Consider the following 23,766-nt stretch of genomic DNA (forward strand, 5'->3'; position numbering starts at 1 on the left):
CTAACACGGTGAAACCCCATCTCTACTAAAAACACAAAAATACAAACAAACAAACAAACAAACAAACAAAAAACAGCCAGGCGTGGTGGCAGGCACCTGTAGTCCCAGCTACTTGGGAGACTGAGGCAGGAGAATGGTATGAACCTGGGAGGCAGAGCTTACAGTGAGCCGAGAGGGCGCCACTGCACTCCAGCCTGGGGGACAGAGCAAGACTGTCTCAAGAAAAGAAAAAAAAAAGAAAAATAGCTAAGTTAGACTACATCAAAATTTAAAACTTATAAGCCGGATGCAGTGGTGAGTGCCTATGGTCCTGGTGAGTGCTTGTGGTCCCAGCTATTTGGGAGGCTGAGACAGACGGATTACTGGAGCCCAGAAGTTTGAGTCCAGCCTTGGAAACATGACAAGACCTTATCTCATTTTTTTTAAAGTAAAACTTTTTTACATCAAAAGAAACTTTCAAGAAAGTGAAAAGACAGCCCATAAAATGGGAGAAAATATTTGCAAATAATACATGTTGTAAGAATCTAGTATCCAGAATATGTTAAGGAGTCTTACAACCCAACAACAAAAAGACAACCTTATTTATTTATTTATTTATTTACTTACTTACTTATTTACTTATTTACCGAGACTGAGTCTTGCTCTGTCACCCAGAGCTGGAGTTCAGTGGCACAAACTCGGCTCACTGCAACCTCCGCCTCCCGGGTTCAAGCAGTTCTCCTGCCTCAGCCTCCCGAGAAGCTGGGACTACAGGCGCCCGCCACCACACCTGGCTAATTCTTTTGTATTTTTAGTAGAGACGGGGTTTCACCATGTTCACCAGGATGGTCTCGATCTCCTGACCTTGTGATCCGCCCGCCTCGGCCTCCCAAAGTGCTGGGATTACAGGCGTGAGCCACCGCGCCCGGCCCCACTTTTCTTTTTTTTAATATTTCTATTGTGTTTTTTCTGTCACTGCTGTTTAGTAAATATACATATACCAATGTATAATCCTACCATTAATGATAGGGGGAAAACGGAGGAAATTTATATTATAGAGTGTCTACTCTTTTCCAGGCACTGCACCTGCATCCTTTCACATTTATTATTTCAGTTAACTCCTACACCTAAGCAGATGAGCAAAGATCAGAACCCACGCATTTTGTCTCTAAGTTGTGTCCTGTTTTCCCACAGCTTTACCAATATTGGATCTTACCTCTTTTAGTTCCTGTTTATTAGAGAGAGTCAACATTTTCTCAAGTGATTGTTAACTGTTCATATTTACTTACAATCTATATCTTTTGTCCATTTATTATTAATAGATTTTAAACTGAACATACCTACTTTTCTCATAGACAGAAGGTATCATGTGTCAAAGCTTTACTATAATTTTTTTTGCTTTTATTTACTCCATTACAGGCTCTTGATGGAAATGTGTATGATCATCTCAAGGATTATTTAATAGCCTTCAGCCGGACTGAGCTAGAAACATGTCAAGCTGTGCAGAACACATTCCAGTTTTTATTAGAAAACTCCAGCAAGGTAAGTTACCTTTGGTGCAACGTGTAGTGTTATCCAACTTAGAAGCTAAAGTATTTCTGCATACAAAGAAAATGAAGGTACCAGTGATATTAGAAGAATGCATTAACAGACAAATTTCCTGATAACAGCATTCCTTCTAACAAAGTTGGAGGAGATTCTGTTCTCCTTTGTGATGAGTTGGTGAAGATGGCACCAAGGGCAAAAAGAGAGGTGATGATACAAGGTAGCTTAGAACATTGGCCCATTGCCATGTGCATTGCCTTTCAGAAAGGTTTAAACGTTTTATATTCTGCTCAAAATTTAAATGCACTCTGCTCACATGGGGGAAACAACAGATCATGTGTCAGTACAAAGAGTATTAAAAGAGCACAAAGGGAAAAGGAGCGTTTTGTAATTGTTATAAAAACAACAATGTCTTGGTTTGTTTGTTTGTTTGTTTTTCAAATTAAGCCCTATTATCTATATGCTGTAATTCTTTGATAGCAGTCTTTTCATTTAAAAGTGTTGAGATCCATCAAGTTTGCTGACATGTCACATTGTATGCAGAGAAAATAAATGTAATGACTTTTCTTCAAGATTCGATAGATTAAAATGTTTTGCAGTCATGAAACTATCCATTGGAAGATAAATTGTTCCTGTGGTTAGTAAATGTTTTTTGTCTGACAAATTAAATGCACAATAAATGTTTCCTGACTAAAGGAATGCATTTTTAAAAAATATGCATTTCATAGCTGCTACTTTAAAAGATCCAGTTCAATTCTTTTTTTTTTTTCTTTTTTTCTTTTTTTTTTTTTTTGTCAGGGAGAGTGAGGACTGGCTAATACTTTTAGGAGAGGGATCAGGATATCCATTTTCACATGACAGTGTCCAAAGACAGGAAGGAAAAGCACAGACTCTTCATCCTGAATGCCTCTTGTGTATATATTCTCGTTTTCACTGTACCAGAGCTCTCAATTCTGTGTTTAGAAAAGTGTTAAAAATGCTAGGTTGATATGGAAATACAAAAATCACTAGCTTGGTGCTTTGAAGTCCTGTCATATATCTGTTTTCTTATATTGTTACCCCCCAAAATCTAAGAAAAAAAGGAAAATGTAAAATGTTAATTGGAGAATCTATATAGTATGTATATAAGTATTTACTGTATAATTTGTTTGATTTTAATGCATATATATTTGAATTTTTCAGAAAAGAATGTTGGGGGAAAAGTCTATGAAAAACATCTTATCTTTATTCCTTCTATAAAGTGGTTGATTTTTGACTAGTGAACAATTTTGTTATTGTTGTTATTGTTGTTATTTTTAGTAGAGACAAGGTTTCACCATATTGGTCAGGCTGGTCTTGAAGTCCTGGTCTCAATTGGTCCACCTTCCTCGCCTCCCAAAGTGCTGGGATTACAGGCATGAACCACCATGCCCAGCCGTGATTAAATTTTTTATGTTTATTTGTCCATTTAGGTTTTCTGTTTCTTTTTCAGTATGTTTGGGTAACTTACATTTTCCTAGACCATTATCCATTTCATTAAAATGTCCAATTTTCCTAGACAATTGTCCATTTCATTTATCAGATTTGATGTCATAAACTTGTTTGCTTCTAGAATTGTCTCTGTTTTTGTTTTTAATATTGTTTGTGCTGTCCGTCTTATTTTGATCAGACTCACCAGTCTATTTTATTAATCTTTGCCAAGAACCAGATAAAATGATCTTTATTGTGCTTCTCAGTGTTGTTTCTATTTCCTTAATTTTTGCCTTTATATTCATTATTTCTTTCTACTTTCTTACAGTTTATGTTATTGTTCTTTCTCAAACTTCTTTTTCTATTTAGATCCTATATTTTCAACCTTTCTTGTTTTTAAGTAAATTTGTTTAAACCTTAAAAAAAAAAAAGTGCCTTTCTGCTTGAACTGCATTCTGTGATATGTAGGGCTTTTGTTATTATTTCTGGTTTTTTCTCCTTATTAACCCATGATTATTTAGAAATGAGTTTTGCAGTTTCCATTCAGTTGGAATATGTGGTAGGGTGGTAGGGTGACATTTTTATTTCTAATTTTATTATAAATTGTATTTTTAATCCAATTACATTTATTCTAATTTTATCAGAGAGGTTATCTTCTAGCAAAATTCTTTGAAATGTTTTTTTCCAAGAATAAGTTGGACTGGATACACTACCCTTAGTTTATAAAACAGGAAACATAGTCATAACAGATAGCTAATATTTTACACACACTTAACAATTTAAGACTTTTAGCATGGGGTATATTTTGAATCCCATGAGGTTGCCATTACCATGTTCATTTTATATGGAGGAAATTGGACTCAGAAGTTTATGTGGCTTGGCCTGAGGTTACACACTCACACATAGTGCTTTCCATGCTCTTCTACTATATTCTCTTTAACTTGTATTATTTTAATAGAAAATGAATTAAGAATTTATGAACTAGTTTGGATACATAAAGAGATAAACTTTCATTTTCTGCATTCACTCATATGAGTATCTCACTCCCCAGAAATGAGAAATAAATGAGATGCTCTTACATTTAAATTGAAAGTGGTAGGAATAAAAATTTAATAAGAATAATGTGTCTAGGAGATGTGCCCTTTTGTTCTGACTTGTACTGGAGGAGGCCTACAAGTTTTATGCCATGTGCTTTTCTGTTATGAAGAGCTTGTTATGCTGCTCTTGCTATGCTGCTGAAAACAACCTAAAGGGAAGTTTGACACTTTTTAGATTTTTTTATTTTATATCATTATTACCTTGTTCAAAATGTGACATATTCCCAAAGATATTTTGGTGGTAATTCATCCAACATACTGTAAATGTTAAAGTGCTTTCTATATTATTCATCCCCTAAATGGGAACAGATGGCCCTAGGAGCTTTTGTTAAACTTTAATTATTTATGAAGCTTACTTTTCTTCTTAATATTTTATGAAATGCTTTGCATATGTAACTGAAGCAGATGTTGTCATAGGTATTTTCTCTAGGATAGTAACTCCAAAGATAGCTCTACTGGCCTTTATAATCTGTTTGTGTGTGCTTGCTTTTTGTCTCGATAAGGAAACCAATTAATAACAAAGTTTATTTAAGAATTCAGAAAATAAATTTAAAAAAAGAATTCAGAAAATAACAATGTTATTCTACATTTATTTGAAAATTCAATTGTCTAATGTTACTGTTCTTAATACCTTGAAGTCTAACCCAAAAAAAGTAGATAAAAGGAAGGAAAAAACTTCATGATCATTTCAATAGACACAGAAAAAGACTTGACAAAATTCAGTACTTTTTTGTGATAAGCACTCAGCAAACTAGAATAGAAGGGAACTTACATAACAGGATAGCATTTGTGGAAACCCCACAACCAATATCGTATTCAATAATGAAAGACTGAAAGTTTCCCCTGCTGGTATCAGGAACAAGACAAGGATACCCATTTTCACCACTGCTATTAACCATTGTACTGGAAATCCTAGCCAGAGCAATTCAGTGAGAAAAAGAAATAAAAGGCATCCAAATTGAAAAAGAAGAATTAAAATTACCTGTCTTTGCAGATGACATGATTATATTTATAAACTCTCAGAGAATCCATTAAAAAAAAACTAATAGACTTAATACACTTAGCAACATATAAGATAAAAACACAAAAATCAGTTGCATCTCTATGTTCCATCAGTGAATGATCCAAAAAGAAAATTAAGAAAATAATTCCAACTACAATAATACTCAAAGAATAAACTATGTAGGAATAAATTTAACCAAAGGATTTAAAGACCTGTACATTGAAAACTATAAAACATTGCTGAAAGAAATAAAAGATATAAATGCATATAATAAATGTTCATGGATTAGGAGATTTTATGTTGCTAATATTGTAATATTCCCCAAAATGATCTACAGATTCAATGTAGTCCCTATCAAAATTCCAATGGCCTTTTTTGCAGAAATGGAAAAGCTGGTCCTCAATTTTTTTTTTTTTTTTAAATTTGAGACAGGGTCTCACTGTGTCACCCAGGCTAGACATGAGCTCAGCTCACTGCAACCTCCACCTCCCGGGTTCAAGCGATTCTCCTGCCTCAGCCTCCCAAGTAGCTAGAATTACAGGCATATGCCACCACGCCTGGCTAATTTTTTTTTATTTTTAGTCAAGATGGGGTTTCGTCATGTTAGCCAGGCTGGTCTTGAACTCCTAATGTCAAGTGATCCGCCCGCCTTGGCCTGCCAAAGTGCTGGGATTACAGGCTTGAGCCACCGCACCCAGCCCAATCCTTGAATTAATATGGAACTACAAGGGACCATGAATAGTCTAAATAATATTGAAAAGGAAAAATAAAGTTGGAGGACTCACACTTCCCAATTTCATAACTTACTATAAAGTTACAGTAGTAAAAAATAGTGTGATATAGACGTAAGTATAGACCTATAGACCAATGAAATAGAATTGAGAGTTCAGAAATAAACCTGAACATCTGTGGTCAATTGATTTGCAACAAAGGTGCCATGACTATTCAGTAGAGAAAGAATATTCTCTTCAGAAAAAGGTTTTGGGACCGCTGGATAGCCACATGCAAAAGAATGAAGTTCAAGCCAGGCGTGGTGGCTCACACCTGTAATCCCAACACTTTGAGAGGCCGAGGTGGGTGGATCATGAGATCAGGAGTTCCAGACCAGCCTGGCCAATATGGTGAAACCCCGTCTCTACTAAAAATACAAAAATTGGCTGGGCATGGTGGTGGGCATCTCTAGTCCCAGCTGCTTGGGAGGCTGAGGCAGGAGAGTCACTTGAACCCAAAAGGTGGAGGTTGCAGTGAGCTGAGATCGTACCACTGCACTCCAGCCTGGGCGACAGAGCAAGACTCTGTTTCAAAAAAAAAAGAATGAAGTTCAATGAAATTGTGAACCCTTACCTCACAAAATTAACTCAGAATGGATCAATGATCTAACTTATAAGAGAAGACATAGAGGTAGATCTTTATGACCTTGATTTGGCAGTGCGTTCTCAGATTTGACATTGAAAGCACAAGTAACAAAGGAAAACATAGATAATTAGACTGTATCAAATTAAAAGCTTTTGTGCATCAAAGGATATTATTAAGAATGTGAAATCAACCCAAATGATGAGAGAAGATATTTGCACATCGCATATCTGATAAAAATTTCATATTGAGAATATACAAAGAACTCTTACAAGTCAACATCAGAGACAACCCAATTTAAAAGTGAACAAAGGAGGCTGTGGGGGGGGGGCAGTGGAGGCTGGGCACAGTGGCTGATGCTTGTAATCCCAATACTTTGGAAGGCCAAAGTGGGGGGATTGCTTGAGGTAAGGAGTTCAAGAGCAGCCTAGGCAACATAGCAAGACCCTATCTCTACAAAAAAAAATTAAAAATTAGCCAGGCATGGTGGTGCATACCTGTTGTCCCCGCTACTCGGGAGGCTGAGGTGGAAGAATTACTTGAGCCCAGGCATTGGAGGCTACAGCAGGCTATGATCATGCTACTATACTCCAGCCTGGGCGACACAGCGAGAGCTTGTCTCTTTAAAAAAAAACAAAAGTTGTGTACCAAAAGGTCAATGAAATGAAAAGCTAGTTTCTTGAAAAGATTAACAAAATTGATAAACCTTTTTTTCCCTTTAATTTTAATTTCAGGGGTACATGTGCAGGATGTGCAGATTACTAGGTAAACTTGTGTCATGGAGGGTTTGGTACACATTATTTCATCACCCACATATTAAGCCTAGCACCCATTAGTTATTTTTCCTGATTCTCTCCCTCCTCCCACCCTCTACCCTCCACCCTCTGGTAGGCCCCAGTGTGCATTGTTCCCATGTGTTCTCATAATTTAGCTCCCACTTATAAATGAGAACCTGTGGTATTTGCTTTTCTGTTCCTACATTAGTTTGCTAAGGATAATGGCCTCCATCTCCATTTATGTTCCTGCAAAAGACATGATCTCATTCTTTTTTTATGGCTGCATAGTGTTCTGTGGTGTATATATACCACATTTTCTTTTCTTTTCTTTTCTTTTCTCTTTTTTTTTTTTTTGTTTTTTGCTTTTTGATTTTGAGGCAGAGTCTTGCTCTGTCACCCAGGCTGGAGTGCAATGGCATCATCACCCAGGCTGGAGTGCAATGGCATGATCTTGGCTCAGTGCAACCTCCGCCTCCCGGGTTCAAGCGATTCTCCTGCCTCAGCCTCCCAAGTAGCTGGGATTATACGCGTCCACCACTGCACCCAGCTAATTTTTGTATTTTTGTAGAGATGGGGTTTTGCCTTGTTGGCCAGGCTGGTTTCAAACTCCTGACCTCAGGTGATCCGCCCACCTTGGCCAAGGTGCTGGGATTACAGGCATGAGCCACCACGCCCGGACATGTGCCACATTTTCTATATCCAGTCTATCATTGGCGGGCTTTTAGGTTTATTCCATGTCTCTGCTATTGTGAATGGTGCTGCAATGAACATAAGCAAGCATATATCTTTATAACAGAACAATTTATATCCCTTTGGGGATATACTCAGTAATGGAATTGCTGGGTCACATGGTTTTTCTGTCTCTAGGTCTTTGAGGAATTGCCACCTTGTCTTCCACGAAGGTTGAACTAATTTACACTCCCACCAACAGTGCAAAACTGTTCCTTTTTCTCCACAACTTTGACAGCATTCTTTGTTTTTTAATTTTTTATTAATAGCCATTCTTATTGGTGTGAGATGGTATCTCATTGTGGTTTTGATTTGCATTTCTGTAATGATCAGTGATGTTGAGTTTTTTTCATATGATTGCTGGCTGTATGTATATCTTATTTTCAAAAGTGTCTGTTCATGTCCTTTGCCCACTTTTTCATGTCCTTTGCCCACTTTTGAATGTCCTTTCTTGTAAACTTATTTAAGTTCCTTATAGATGCTGGGTATTAGACCTTTGTCAGATGCTTAGTTTGAAAAAAAAAAAAAAATTCCCATTCTGTAGGATGCGTTTTTACTCTGTTGATAGTTTATTTTGCTGTGCAGAAGCTCTTAAGTTTTATTAGATCCCATTTGTCAATTTTTACTTCTGCTGCAATTGCTTTTGGCATCTTCATCATGAAATCTTTGTCCATGCCTATATTCTGAATGGTATTGCCTAGGTTTTCCTCTAGGGTTTTTATAGTTTTGGGTTTTACATTTAAGTCTTTAGTCTATCTTGAGTTAACTTGTGTATGTGGTGTAAGGAAGGGATCCAGTTTCAATTTTCTGCATCTGGCTAGCCACTTATCCCAGCACCATTTATTAAATAGGGAATCCTTTCCCCATTGCTTTTTGTCAGGTTTGTTGAAGATTAGGTGGTTTTAGGGGTGCAGTCTTATTTCTGGGTTCTCTATTCTGTTTCATTGGTCTATGTGTCTGATCTTGTACTAGTACCATGCTGTTTGGTTGCAATGGCCCTGTGGTATAGTTTGAAGTTGAGTAGTGTGATGCCTCTAGCTTTGTTCTTTTTGCTTAGGATTGCCTTGGCTATTCAGACTCTTTTTTGGTTTCACATGAATTTTAAAATAGTTTTTTCTAGTTCTGCAAAGAATGTCGATGGTAGTTTAATGGGAATAGCATTGAATCTATAAATTGCTTAGGGCAGGCTGGGCACCTGACTCACACCTGTAATCCCAGCACTTTGGGAGGCCAAGGTGGACAGATCACTTGAGGTCAGGAGTTCAAGATCAGCCTGGCCAACATGGTAAAACCCCATCTTTACTAAAAATACAAAAATTAGTCGGCACATGCCTGTAGTCCCAGCTACTCAGGAGGCTGAGGCAGGAGAATCACTTGAACCCAGAAAGCGCAGGTTGCAGCGAGCTGAGATTGTGCCACTGCACTCTAGCCTGGGCGACAGAGTGAGACTCCTTCTGAAATTAAATAAATAAATAAATAAGTAAATAAATAGCTTAGGGCAGTATGGCCATTTTTATGATATTGATTCTTCCTATCCATGAGCATAGAATGTTTTTTCATTTGTTTGTATCATCTCTAATTTATTTGAGCAGCAGTGATTTGTAGTTCTCCTTTTAGAGGTCCTTCACTTCCCTCGTTAGCTGTATTTCTAGGTTTTTGTTTTTTGGGTTTGTTTGTTTGTTTGTTTGTTTGTATGTCAGTTGTGAAAGGGAGTCCATTCGTGATTTGGCTCTCGGCTTGACTGTTGAAAATCAGCAAACCTTTAGCCAGACTAGTGAGGAAAAAAAGAGAGAATAACCAAATAAATAAAATCAGAAGTGAAAAAGGAGACATTACAACCAATACCATAGAAATTCAGAGGATCATTAGAGGCTACTATGAACAATACATGCCAATAAATTGGAAAACCCAGAAGAAATGGATAAATAGGGCTGGGTGCAATGGCTCACACATGTAATCACAGCACTTTAGGAGGCCAAGGTGGGTGGATCACTTGAGGCCAGGAGTTTGAGATCAGCCTGGCCAACATGGAAAAACCCTGTCTCTACTATACAAAAATTATCCGAGTGTAGTGGCACATGCCTGAAATCACAGCTGCTCAGGAGGCTGAGGTGTGAGAATCATTTGATCCAGGAAGGCAGAGGTTGCAGTGAGCCAAGACTGCACTACTGCTCTTTATCCTGGGCGACAGACCGAGACTCTGTCTCAAAAAAAAAAAAAAAAAAAAAAAAAAAAAAGGGATAAATTCCTAGATGCACGCAACCTACCAATGTGGTTTGGATTTGTGTCCCCACCCAAATCTCATCAAATTATAATAATCCCCAATGTTGGAGGGGGGGCCAGTGGGAGGTAATTGGATCACAGGGGTGGACTTCCCCCTTGCTGTTCTCTTGGTAGTGAGTGAGTCCTCACGAGATCTGGTTGTTTAAAAGTGTGTAGCACCTCCCCCTTCTCTCTTTTCCTCCTGCCATGTAAGACTAAGCTGCTTCCCTTTTGCCTTCTGCCATAATTGTAAGTTTCCAGAAGCCTCCGCAGCCATGCTTCCTGTACAGCCTGCAGAACCATGGGTCAATTAAGCTGCATTTCTTTACAAATTACCCAGTCTCAGGTAGTCCATTATAGCATTGTGAGAATGGACACCTACCAAGATCGAGCCATGAAGAAATTCAAAACCTGAAGAGACGAAAAAATAAGTAACAAAATCAAAGCTGTAATAGAAAGTCTCTGAGCAAGGAAGAGCCTCGGACTGGGTGGCTTTGTGGTGAAATTTTACCAAATATTTAAAGAAGATCTAATACCAATTTTACTCAAACAATTCCAAAAAATAGAGGAGGAGGGAATACTTCCCATCTCATTCTCTGAGGCCAGCATTACCCTGATACCAACATCAGACAAAGACACATCAAAAAATAAAAACAAGCCAGTATCCCTGATGAACATTAATGCAAAAATCCTCAACAAAATACTAGCAAACTGAATTCAACAACGCATTAAAAAGATTATTCATCATGACCAAGTGGAATGTATCCCAAGAATGCAAGGATGGTTCAGCATACACACATCACTCTGCATGATACATCGTATCAACAGAATGAAGGGCAAAAACTGTATGATCATTTCATTTGATGCTGAAAAAGCATTTGATAAAATTTAACATTCCCTTATGATAAAACCCTTCAATAAGCTGGGTGTAGAGGGAACATATCTCAACACAATAAAAGCCTTGTATAACAGACCCACGATGAGTATCATACTGAATGGAGAAAAACTCAATGCCTTTCCTCTAAGATCTGGGACATGACAAGGATGCCCACTTTTACCACTGTTGTTCAACATAATACTAGAAGTCCTAGCTACGACAGTCAGATGAAAGAAAGAAAGAGCATCCAAAGTGGAAAGAAAGAAGTCAAATTATTATTCTTTGCAGATGATATAGGCTTATATTTTGAAAAACCTGAAGACTCCACCAAAATATTCAGACTGATAAACACCTTTAGTAAAGTTGCAGGATACAAAATCAACATTCAAAAATCAGTAGCATTTCTATATGTCAGCAGCAAGATTCTGAAAAATAAATCAAGAAAGTAATGTCATTTACAATAGCTACAAATACATTAAAATACATAGGAATTAACCAAAGAAGCGAAAGATCTCTTACAATGACAGAAATTAGGAGGTTGACACAGGAGAATCACTTGAATTCAAGAGATGGAGGTTGCAGTGAGCCGGGATCCTGCCACTGCACTCCAGCCTAGGCAACAAAAGCGAAACAAAACTCCGTCAGAAAAAAAAAAGGAAGGAAGGAAGGAAGGGGGTGGGGGAGGGAGGGAGGGAAGGAAGGAAGGAATCAATTGAAGAGGACACAAACAAATGGAAAGATATTCCATGTTGTTGGATTGGGAGAATCAATATTCTTAAAATGTCTATACTGCCCAAAGCAATCTACAGATTCAATGCAGTCTCTATCAAAATACCGGTGGCATTCTTCATGGAAATAGAAAAAACAATCCTAAAATTTTTATAGAACCACAAAAGACCCAGAATAACCAAAGCTTTCCAGCTATCCTGAACAAAAAGAACAAAACTGAAGGAATCCTATTGTGTGACTTCTAATTATACTACAAAGCTATAGTAACCAAAACAGCATGGTACTGGCATAAAAGCAAATACCAGTGGAACAGAATAGAGAACCCAGAGTCAAATCCACCCATCTGCAGTGAACTCATTTTTGACAAAGTTGCCAAGAACATACATTGGAGAAAGGACAATCGCTTTAATAAATGATGCTGGAGAAACTGGATATTTATATTCATATGCAGAAGAATTAAGACCCCTATCTCTTGCCATATACAAAAATTAAAGTGGATTAAAGACTTAAATCTAAGACCTCAAACTATGAAACTACTAAAAGAAAACATTAGGAAACTCTCTAAGACATAGGACTAGGTAAAGATTTCTTGAGTAATACCCTACAAACACAGGCAACCAAAGCAAAAATGGACAAGTGGGATCACATCAAGTTAAAAAGTTTCTGCACAGCAAAGGAAACAATCAACAAAGTGAAGCAACAACCCATAGAATGGGAGGAAATATTTGCAAAATATCCATCTAACAAAGGATTAATAATGAGAATATATAAGGAGCTCAAATAACTCTATAGGAAAAAAAAGGTAATAATTCGATTTAAAAATAGGCAAAAGATCTAAATAGACATTTCTCAAAAAAAGACAATAAATAGCAGACAGGGCAAGGTGCAATGGCTCACGCCTGTAATCCCACACTGTGGGACGCCAAGGTGGGCGGATCACTTGAGCCCAGGAGTTAGAGACCAGCCTGGATAACATGGTGAAACCCCATCTCTACAAAAAATACAAAACTATAGCAGGGCATGTGGCATATGTCTGTAGGAGGCTGATGTGGGAGGATCTCTTCAGCCAGGGACGCAGAGGGTGCAGTGAGCTGAGATTGCACCACTGCACTCTAGCCTGGGTGAGACCCTGTCTCAAAAAATAATAAAAATAAATGGCAGACAGGCATATGAAAAGGTACTCAACATCATTGATCATCAGAGAAATGCAAATCAAAACTACAGTAAGATAGTATATCACCCTAGTTCAAGTGGCTTTTATCCAAAGGACAGGCAGTAACATAGACGCTGGTGAGGATTTGGAGAAAAGGGAGCCCTTGTAAACTGTTGCTGGGAATGTAAATTAGTACAACCACTATGGAAAACAGTTTGGCAGTTCCTCAACAACTAAAAATAGAACTTCCGTATGATTCAACAATCTCACTGCTAGTTATACACCCAAAAGAAAGGAAATCAATATATCAAAGAGATATCTGCACTCTCATGTTGATTGCAGCACTATTCACAATAGCCAAGATTTGGAAGCAACCTAAGTGTCCATTAACAGATGAACAGATAAAGAAAACTTGGTATATATACACAATGGAGTATTATTCAGCCATGAAAAAGAATGAGATCCTGTCATTTACAACAGCATAGATAAAACTGGAGGTCATTATGTTAAGTGAAACAAACTAGGCACAGAAAGACAAATTTCACATGTTCTCACTTATTTGTGAAAGTTAAAAAAGTAAAACAAATTGAACTCATGGAGATAAAGAGTAGAAGGATGTTTACCAGAGTCTGGGAAGGGTAGTCAGGTGTTGGGGGAGCCAGGATGGTTAATGGGTACAAAAAATATAGTTAGATAGAATGAATAAGATCTAGTATTCGATGACACAATAAGGTGACCACATCAACAATAGTTTATTATACATTTAAAAATAACAAAACCGTCCGGGCACAGTGGCTCACGCCTGTAATCCCAGCACTTTGGGAGGCCAAGTTGGGTGGATCATGAGGTCAGGAGATCGAGACCATCCTGGCTAACACGGTGAAACCCCATCTCTACTAGAAATACAAAAAATTAGCCAGGCACAGTGGCAGACACCTGTAGTCCCAGCTACTCGGGAGGCTGAGGCAGGAGAATGGCGTGAACCCAGGAGGCGGAGCTTGCAGTAAACCAAGATCACACCACTGCACTCCAGCCTGGGAGACAGAGTGAGACTCCATCTCAAAAAAAGAAAAACAAAAACACATGATTATTTCAATAGATGTAGAAAAGGGCTTCAACAAAATTCAACAGCCCTTCATGCTAAAAACTCTCAATAAACTAGATATTGATGGAACATATCTCAAAATAATAAGAGCTATTTATGACAGACTCACAGCCAATATTATACTGAATGGGCAAAAACTGGAAGCATTCCCTTTGAAAACTGGCACAAGACAAGGATGCCCACTCTCACCACTTGTATTCAACATAGTGTTGGAAGTTCTGGCTAGGGCAATCAGGCAAGAGAAAGAAATAAAGGGTAGTCAGTTAAGAAAAGAGGAAGTCAAATTGTGTCTGTTTGCAGATGACATGATTATATATTTAGAAAAGTCCATTGTCTCAGCCCAAAATCTCCTTAAGCTGGTAAGCAACTTCAGCAAAGTCTCAGAATCCAAAATTAATGTGCAGAAATCACAGGCATTCCACCAATAATAGACAGACAGCCAAATCATAAGTGAACTCCCATTCACAATTACTACAAAGCGAATAAAATACCTAGGAATCCAACTTACAAGGGATGTGAAGGACCTCTTCAAGAACTATAGACCAGTGCTCAACGAAATAAAAGAGGACACAAACAAATGGAATCAATATCGTGAAAATGGCTATACTGCCCAAGGTAATTTATGGATTCATTGCTATCCCCATCAAGCTACCACTGACTTTTTCACAGAATTGGAAAAAACTACTTTAAAGTTCATATGGAACCAAAAAAGAGCCTGCATAGCCAAGATAATCCTAAGCAAAAAGAACAAAGCTGGAGGCATCGTGCTACCTGACTTCAAACTATACTACAAGGCTACAGTAACCAAAACAGCATGGTACTGGTACCAAAACAGATATGTAGACCAGTGGAACAGAAGAAAGGCCTCAGAAATAACACCACACACCTACAACCATCTGACCTTTGATAAACCTGACAAAAACAAGCAATGGAGAAAGGATTCCTTATTTAATAAATGGTGCTGGGAAAACTGGCTAGCTATTTGCAGAAAGCTTAAATTGGATCCCTTCCTTATACCTTATACAAAAATTAACTCAAGATGGATTAAAGACTTAAATCTAAGACCTAACACAATAAAAAACCCTAGAAGAAAACCTAGGCAATACCCTTCAGGACATAGGCATGGGCAAAGACTTCATGACTAAAACACCAAAAGCAATGGCAACAAAAGCCAAAATAGACAAATAGGATCTAATTAAACTAAAGAGCTTCTGCATAGCAAAAGAAACTATCATCAGAGTGAACAGGCAACCTACTGAATGGGAGAAAATCTTTCCAATCTACCCATCTGACAAACGGCTAGTATCTAGAATCTACAAAGAACTTAAACAAATTTTCAAGAAAAAAACAACCCCATTAAAAAGTGGGCAAAGGATATGAACAGACACTCTTAAAAGAAGACATTTATGCAGCCAACAGACATATGAAAAAATGCTCATCATCACTGATCGTCAGTGAAATGCAAATCAAAACAACAATGAGATACTATCTCACAACAGAATGGCAATCATTAAAAAGTCAGGAAACAACAGATGCTGGAGAGGATGTGGAGAAATAGGAATGCTTTTACACTGTTGGTGGGAGCGTAAATTAGTTCAACCATTGTGGAAGACAGTGTGGCAACTCCTCAAGGATCTAGAACTAGAAATACCGTTTGACCCAGCAATCCCATTACTGGGTATATACCCAAAGAATTATAAATCATTCTACTATAAAGACACATGCACACATATGTTTATTGCAGCACTATTCACAATAGCAAAGACTGGGAACCAACCCAAATGTCCATCAGTGATAGAGTGGATTAAGAAAATGTGGCACATATACACCATGGAATACTATGCAGCCATTAAAAAGGGTGAGTTCAAGTCCTCTGCAGGGACATGGATGAAGCTGGAAACCATCATTCTAAGCAAACTATCACAAGGACAGAAAACCAAACACTGCATGTTCTCACTCATAGGTGGGAGCCAAACAATGAGAACACATGGACACAGGGTAGAGGACATCACACACTGAGGCCTGTTGGGGTAGGGGGCTAGGGGAGGGATAGCATTAGGAGAAATTCCTAATGTAAATGATGAGTTGATGGGTGCAGCAAACCAACGTGGCACATGTATACCTATGTAACAAACCTGTACGTTGTGCACATGTAGCCTAGAACTTAAAGTATAATAAAAATAAAAAAGTATAATTGGATTGTTTGTAATACAAAGGATAAATGCTTGAGGTGGTGGATACCCCCATTTACCTTGATATGATTATTATACGTTGTAGTCCTGTATCAAAATATCTTATGTACTCCATAAATATAAATACCTACTATATACCCACAAAAATTAAAAATTAAAACTTTTTGAAAAAAAGGAGAATGGGACACAAACAGGCACAGGGAGAAGATCACATGAAGATACCAGAAGAAAATGGCCAACTACAAGCTGACAATAATTACCCTCAGAAGAAATCAAACTGTCAACACTTGATCTTGGACTTCTACAGAGCCACTTTTGCCAAATGAAGTAACATTCACAGGTTTTGGGAAATAGGACATGAACATCTCTTTTGAGACGCTACCATTCAGCCCACTACAGCTGTTTGTAAAAAGAAGCAAGCCTCCTGATGGAAGTAAATGTTACCTTCTCAAGAAAATAAATAAATAAACAAGACAAAAAGCACCCATTCCAATGTATAGGAAGTACTGGAAACAGAATACTACAAGGATGTAATAAAAATTACATCTTTGTCATTTTTTTCCCAGACTGCAGGAAATTCTACAGAACAAAAACCTAGTTTCTTCAACAATTAAATTGCAAGAGGGAGAAAAGCAGAGATAGATGAAGAAACGTGTATAGGAAAGGAAACCTAAACAGCATCGTGCAGTTGCACTGTGGGGGCTATATTTGTATCCTGATTTGAAAAACTTTTTTGTAATAAAGGAAACAATCAGGGAAATTTGAGAACTTGTTGCTTTATAAGTACTTACTGTAAATTGTAATGTGGATATATTTTCTTAAAAGAATCCTTATCTTTTAGATATACTGAAATATTTATAAATTAAATGATATGTCTGGAACTTGTTTCAATATAATTAGGAGTAGAAGAGGTAGATGGGCTTAAAGATGAAAGAATATTGGTCATAAGGGGATGTTTTGGAAACGGGATGATGAAGACATGAGGATACATTCTACTGTTGTCTTTACTTACATGTGTATTTGAAATTTTCCGTAACAAAGAGTTTAAAATTTTAAAAGGTTGAAACCTCCTCCTCAAGAGAAACAAAACAAAAAGATTAATAGTGCTTGAGGACAGGTTTGGCAGCTAGAGAGGTGATCCTCTTTTCTGCATGGTGATTAGAGAGGCTCTGAAGGCTGTGTAATGAGCTTTCACAGCTATTCTAGCTTAAAGCTGGAATCCAAGAAGAGAACAAAGTACATTTCTCTTTGAGAATATGTTTATTCAGCCAGCCTTCCCAGACCATATTCTAACAACTCCTCACCTCATCTCACCCCATCATCGGCCTGGATTAAATATCAGCTTGTTCTCTTCCCATACCCTCTACACACTCTGTGGTGTATTTTAATTATGTAGTGTGTTTGGTTCACCCAGTTTCCATATTATAAATTCTTTGAAGATACTAACCTTGTTTGTTCGTCTTATTCATCTATATATCATATATCCCCCTCATCCCTGGGTTTCATGTTGGACCTGGTAAACTCTCTCAATAAATGGTTGGTAGAGTGAGGGGGTGGGAAGCAATAGAGAACTGGGATTGCACTGGTAAACAAAATGCAATATACACCTACTATTTTTTGTATCTCCTCAATTATCCCTTTTCCCAGGACTACTAAATTAGAGCTACAGAGTTACTTTGAACTTTTTTTTTCTTCTTCTGCCCATCTTCTAGCAGAGGTGCTAATGGGCTATAATATACTGCAAATGAAAGATAAGTAAGGGGTAAGCAATGTGTTAGCAAAATAGAAAGTGGGGTGCCCCATCAGATGCTGATTTCCACTCTTTCCCAAGGTATGTAAATACAATGAATTTTTTTCAGATGGCTGCCTTTCTGTGCTATTTGTTCTTCTGCTTTCTGTGTATCAGAATTCTTCTTTTATAGAAATTCCAGGCTAGGTGCAGTGGCTCACGCCTGTAATCCCAGCACTTTGGGAGACCGAAGCGGGCGGATCACGAGGTCAGGAGATCAAGACCACACTGGCTAACACGGTGAAATCCCGTCTCTACTAAAAAAGTACAAAAAAATTAGCAGGGCGCAGTGGCGGGCGCCTGTAGTCCCAGCTACTCGGGAGGCTGAGACAGGAGAATGGCATGAACCTGGGAGGCAGGCTTGTGGTGAGCTGAGGTTGCGCCACTGTACTCCAGCCCAGGCAACAGAGTAAGACGCCATCTCAAAAAAAAAAAGAGAGAAAAAAGAAATTCCTTTCTAGCCTGTCTTCTTGGTATGCTGTAAGATGGTAATTAGTGTGTAACCTCCTCAAGAAGGTGCTGAGAAATACTCTACAAACACTATTTGGTGCTGTGGATAGGATTATCTGGCAGTTTCCTAGTGGATGGCAATGGCCATGAAACAGACTTTAAGAGGCCCATAAAATTTTAGAGCTGGGAGAGATGGAAAAGACCAATGTGCTTCCTTATGTGCACCCTGTTCTGTATTACACAGAATAGATTTTTGTGTAAAAACTATCTTCTTGCCTTCTTAAGGTTTTGTATATTGTCCAGTTCCCAAATCTGATCTAGTTTCTAAACTATCACTTTTCAAATTTATTTTTGAGAAAATAGGACAGATAAATAATAACCATTGTCTAAAATGAAAAATAAAATGTGTAACATCATTTCTTTCTTACCACAGTGTTGGATGATTTCTCATTTGTATAGAAAACAGCAGAATAAATCTTAAACTTAATAATGTAATTGGACATTTTAACCTCATTAAAGACCTAAAGATATTTTATTTTCTCTTTAGGTGGTACGGGACTACAATCTTCAACTGTTTTTGCAAGAGAATGCTGTATTTCACAAACCCCAGCCCTTCCAGTTCCAGCCTTGTGACAGTGATACTGTAAGGGAATTACAGATTTTCATTTCATGTGTTGTTCAGTTGCGTTTGTGCTCAAGTAACAGTTATCCTTGGTGTAGACAGACGGAAAAAACTGAGTGTATCTCATCAATTTTATAACAAAACTGTAAGGATGCAGAATAATGACGACTTTTTTTTCTGAATTGTGGCCAAGAAACTCAGTGTCTTCATGCTAACAGCCTTCTACCAAATGAGGTTAAGTTATAAGACAAGTTTCTGAAACCTGAAAACATCTGAGGGAAGAAGAAAAATATTCAATACGTTTACTGTCTCACTGTCACCAGGGCTGGAGTGCAGTAGTGTGATCTCAGCTCACTGCAACCTCCCTCTCCTGGGCTCAAGTGATCCTCCCACGTCAGCCTCCCGATTAGCTGGGACCACAGGCAGACACCAGTATGCCTGGCTATTTTCTTTGTATTTTCAATAGAGATGGGGGGTCTCACCATGTTGCCCAGGCTGGTCTCAAACTCCTGAGTTCAAGCGACCCACCCACTTTAGTCTCCCAAAGTGCTGGGATTACGGGTGTGAGCCACAATGCCCGGCCCCAGTTGGCAGTTGTTTAAAAGCATACAGTAATCGTCCTTGAGTTTATGGGAAATGTTTGCCATTATTTAAATTTTTAAAAAAGAACAAAAATGCTAATTTGGTAACATAGAAATGAAATTTAACTTCTGCAAAATGAGAAGGCACATGTTGGCATTATTAGCACATTCTCTCAATGTAGGCAAGCCAAAAGGAAAGTCAAATTATATTCATAAAGTATTTTGATAAATTTAGAACCAGAACCAGGGGAGTTTGTGATATAGTTCCAGAGTTTAATGGTATCAGTTTAATAGAAACACATTTGCCAGAGGTATCTTCATTACTTTTCTTACACTTTAAGTAGCTCTGTTAGCAGCTATATAAAGAAATGTAGGAAATCAGCATTTCCCTCTATATTACAACGTTTGCCCTTTGTCGTAGTGCTTTTTTTAAATAAAATCAGCTTTTGCCAATGACTTATTCACATTCTCCTGGGATTTGATTTCTTCGAAGCCTGGGAGGGATGAAGCAGAGCATTAGAAGATACAGGGTAGAGACAAGTTTGTCAAGCTTGACTTAAAATTATGACTAATTTGATGTTATTTTATCACTGCTATTTTCCACAGAAAAATAACAGTGACTTTCATCTCACTTTTTCCCAGCCCAACTACAGCCCTAAATCCTTTGTTTCTAAACACTGTGCTAAATGTTCTTAGGTGTTGTGTCCTTGTTTGCTTTACATTTCTAACTCTATGCTATGTTTTTTGTCCTTGTGCAATCTTTACTGGGCAGAGTTTAAAAGCCGCCCAACTGGTGGATATTGAGCTCTCCCCTGTCAGTGCTCTGAGAATGACCATAGCTGAGGTATATGGGGTGTGGGTCAAGGGCGGGAGGGATGGGATGTGTGGGTTTGCATGTTAATGAAGGGTGGGACCTGGTGGTGGGATGAAAGTTATGTATATACATATATAAGAGGCTCCTAATTCACCAACTGTGTTTTCTCTTATAAATTAAGAATTTCCTTCCCTGTTTATAGTGAAGAAATTGAGCTTCTCATTTTTCATCTGGTGTGAAGCACCTTAATTTTCTTCAGTGGGTGTGCTGGAGAGAACCTTACTGTTAATCTTGTCTTTATTAAAGGGGAAACTGTAGCCTAATAAAGGAGACTTGTCCAGAGTCATATGGTAAATTAATGACATGTTACTATTGTGATTGCAATAGTAATGTTATTTCTGCTCTGCTATTCTGTCTTCTAAGAAGAAATGTGCAGGACTTGGGAAGCAATTAGTTTTTTCATAATGGAAAAAGATAAATGCCTATGATTTTTAAAAATCATTCCATACCTTCAATCATTTAAAAAGCCTTTTTTTTTTTTTAAGACAGGGTCTTCTTACTCTGTCTCCCAGGCCAAAGTGCAGTGGCATAATCACGGCTCACTGCAGCCTCAACCTCCTTGGCTCAAGCAGTCCTCCCACCTCAGCTTCCCAAGTAACTGGGACTACAGCTAATTTTTATTTTATTTTTATTTTTAGTAGAGTGGATGTCACCATGTTGCTTAGGCTGTCCTTGAACTTCTGGGCTCAAAAGATCCTCCTGCCTCAGCCAGACATTTATTATTGTCTGGCTCTGATTATTATCATCCTAGTGGATATGAAATAGTATCTTGTGGTTCTGGTTTGCATTTCCCTAATGACTAATGATGTTGAGTATCTTCATGAGTGTGTTAGCCACTCATATATCTTCTTTGGTAAAATGTCTATTCAAACCTTGTTTCTATTTTTTTACTGGATTGTGTCTACTTGTTATGGATTAGATCTTGAAGATGAATTGCAGTTTACTATACAAAGAGGGAGAAACAACATGCCAGGAAGCGAAAACAAAAATTGAAAAGAATAAAAATAATAGGTGACATTCATTGAACATTTATTTCATGCTAGACATTTTTCTAATGGCATTACCTGTATTAATTTATCTCACAACAACTCTATATTGTAGGTGCTATTTTTAATCCTTCTTTTACAGTTGAGGAAACTAAAGTTAAGAAATCTGGCTGGGTGCAGAGGCTCACGCCTGTAATCCCAACACTTTGGGAGGCCAAAGTGGGTGCATTGCTTGAGCCCAGGAGTTTGAGACTCGGGCAACATGGCGAAACCCTGTCTCTAAAAAAAAAAAAAAAAAAAAAAAAAAAAAATACAGAAAACTAGCTGGGCGTGGTAGCACACACCTGTAGTCCCAGCTGCTCAGGAAGCTGAAGTGGGAGGATCAGTTGAGCCCGGGAGGTGGAGGTTGCAATGAGCCATGATCATGCCACTGCACTCCATCCTGGGTGACAGAGCAAGACCCTGTCTTAAAAAAAAAAAAAATTGAAAGAAAGAAAAGCAATTTGCTTTGCTCAAGGTCACTCAGCTAATAAGCATTAGAGCCAGAAAAGTTTGAAAGTACGTAACTGTACCTGAAATAGCAAGTAGACTTGGTGATGAAAGTGGGATGCAACCAGGTGTTATTTTTGAGTTTTATATATGATGGTAAATGGAGAACTATGTATTCAGGTAAGATAGTAATAGGATGAGACCCATTGCAGGGGCAGGACAGTATTGTTCTTTTATTTTGAATTTTATAGTTTGAGTTAGGAATTTTGAACTGCTTATGTGTTTAAAACATTTATTTTTCATTTACTAAGCACTTACATATACTTTGCATATGCCTTTGCCTTACAGACAAGAGAATTCAGCAAATGTTTTATCTAAATTTACATAAGATATAGTTAGGAAAGTTATAGGACTTTTAAAAGTTACCACTGTGATAAAATGTAACTCTTATTTTCTTCTGATTTTCATAAACTGTCTTAAAATTTTTTTAACTTTTTAATATAACCCCTTTCAAACTAAACTGTTTTCCCTACAAAAGTCCAAGGCACCCAGTTGAATATGTATAGTCACAGTATTATTATGGTAATTTAATTTTAGGACTTTTTTGGGTAGAATTTTAGTATTAACCAAAAGATGACTACAAGTGACAGTGACCAATGGCAAGCTTTGTCTTATGTAGTAACTTAATAGCTGTCTCATGGTTAATACTGAAGGATTTTCTTATCTATATTTCCATAAGAGAGTTACTGATTTCTAAAGTGTTCTTTCTTTATATCTTCAATTAGCATTTCTCAGATGATACCAGAAAGCCAGAGCTCTTTCTAGAAAAAGTAAAATACATCTTTTTTTGCTGAAAAGACTTTTTAATGCAGAATTATTCTGAGGAGGATATGGAGTGTGCCTTTAAATCTTCCTCTCTATAATAACGATATTCTATGAGAGAGAACTGACAAACACATTTATTAGGATCTCAATGTTAAAGTCATTCAGCTGACACATGGATCACACTGGGGTTAGTGATTCATACAGGTGGTGTACAATGGAGAAAACATGAGTTTGGGTGTCTCAACTAGCAGTTTATTTACATATATTTCACTTTTGTGATTCAGCTTCCTCATGTGTAAAATAACAACAGTTGTCCCTTGGTATCCATGGGGGATTGATTCTAGGAACCTCTTCGTGTACCAAAATTCAGAGACGTTCAAGTCTGCTATATAAGATGATGTAATATTTGCATATAACCTATGCACATCCTTCATATACTGTAAATCATCACTAGATTATAATCCCTAATACAAAATACTCTGCTAATAATGGTCCTATTACATTGTCTAGGGAATAAGACAAGGAAAAAAGTCTGTACATGTTCAGTACAAACACAACTATCCTTTTTTTTTGTTTTTCTTTTTAAAAAATATTTTTGATCCACAGTTGGTTGAATCCACAGATACAGAACTCACAGATATGGAAGAACAACTATACCTTATTTGTTTGAAAATTAAATAAGATACTAAGCATTTGACTCAATCTCTGGCATACTGAGTCAGAATAGATGTTGACTGACTTCAGCATTCTTTGGTTTTGTTTTTTTTTTTCTTTTTTTGTTTTTTTTAGTATTTTCCCCCTAATTGCTACAGGAAATACCAAATATCAAACGTAGAAGACATTACAAATCTTGAAATACTTGCAATACTTTTGCAGTCATGATCCCTAGCTCTCAACTCTC

The 23,766-nt window shown here is 37.5% G+C and overlaps 1 protein-coding gene across 1 annotated transcript in view; it reads left to right on the forward strand.

Annotated features, from left to right (window-relative positions):
- FCHSD2 (FCH and double SH3 domains 2) overlaps positions 1-23,766 on the forward strand; it is a 176,863-nt gene that overhangs the window by 94,622 nt on the left and 58,475 nt on the right. Inside the window, exons 6-8 of the mRNA XM_011993650.1 lie at positions 1,399-1,521; positions 19,036-19,131; positions 20,464-20,535. Coding sequence (XP_011849040.1) covers positions 1,399-1,521; positions 19,036-19,131; positions 20,464-20,535 — 291 coding nt within the window. The remainder of the gene's footprint in view (positions 1-1,398; positions 1,522-19,035; positions 19,132-20,463; positions 20,536-23,766) is intronic.

This window comes from Mandrillus leucophaeus, unplaced genomic scaffold, assembly GCF_000951045.1.
Source record: "Mandrillus leucophaeus isolate KB7577 unplaced genomic scaffold, Mleu.le_1.0 Scaffold432, whole genome shotgun sequence".
In the NCBI taxonomy this organism is placed as follows: domain Eukaryota; kingdom Metazoa; phylum Chordata; class Mammalia; order Primates; family Cercopithecidae; genus Mandrillus; species Mandrillus leucophaeus.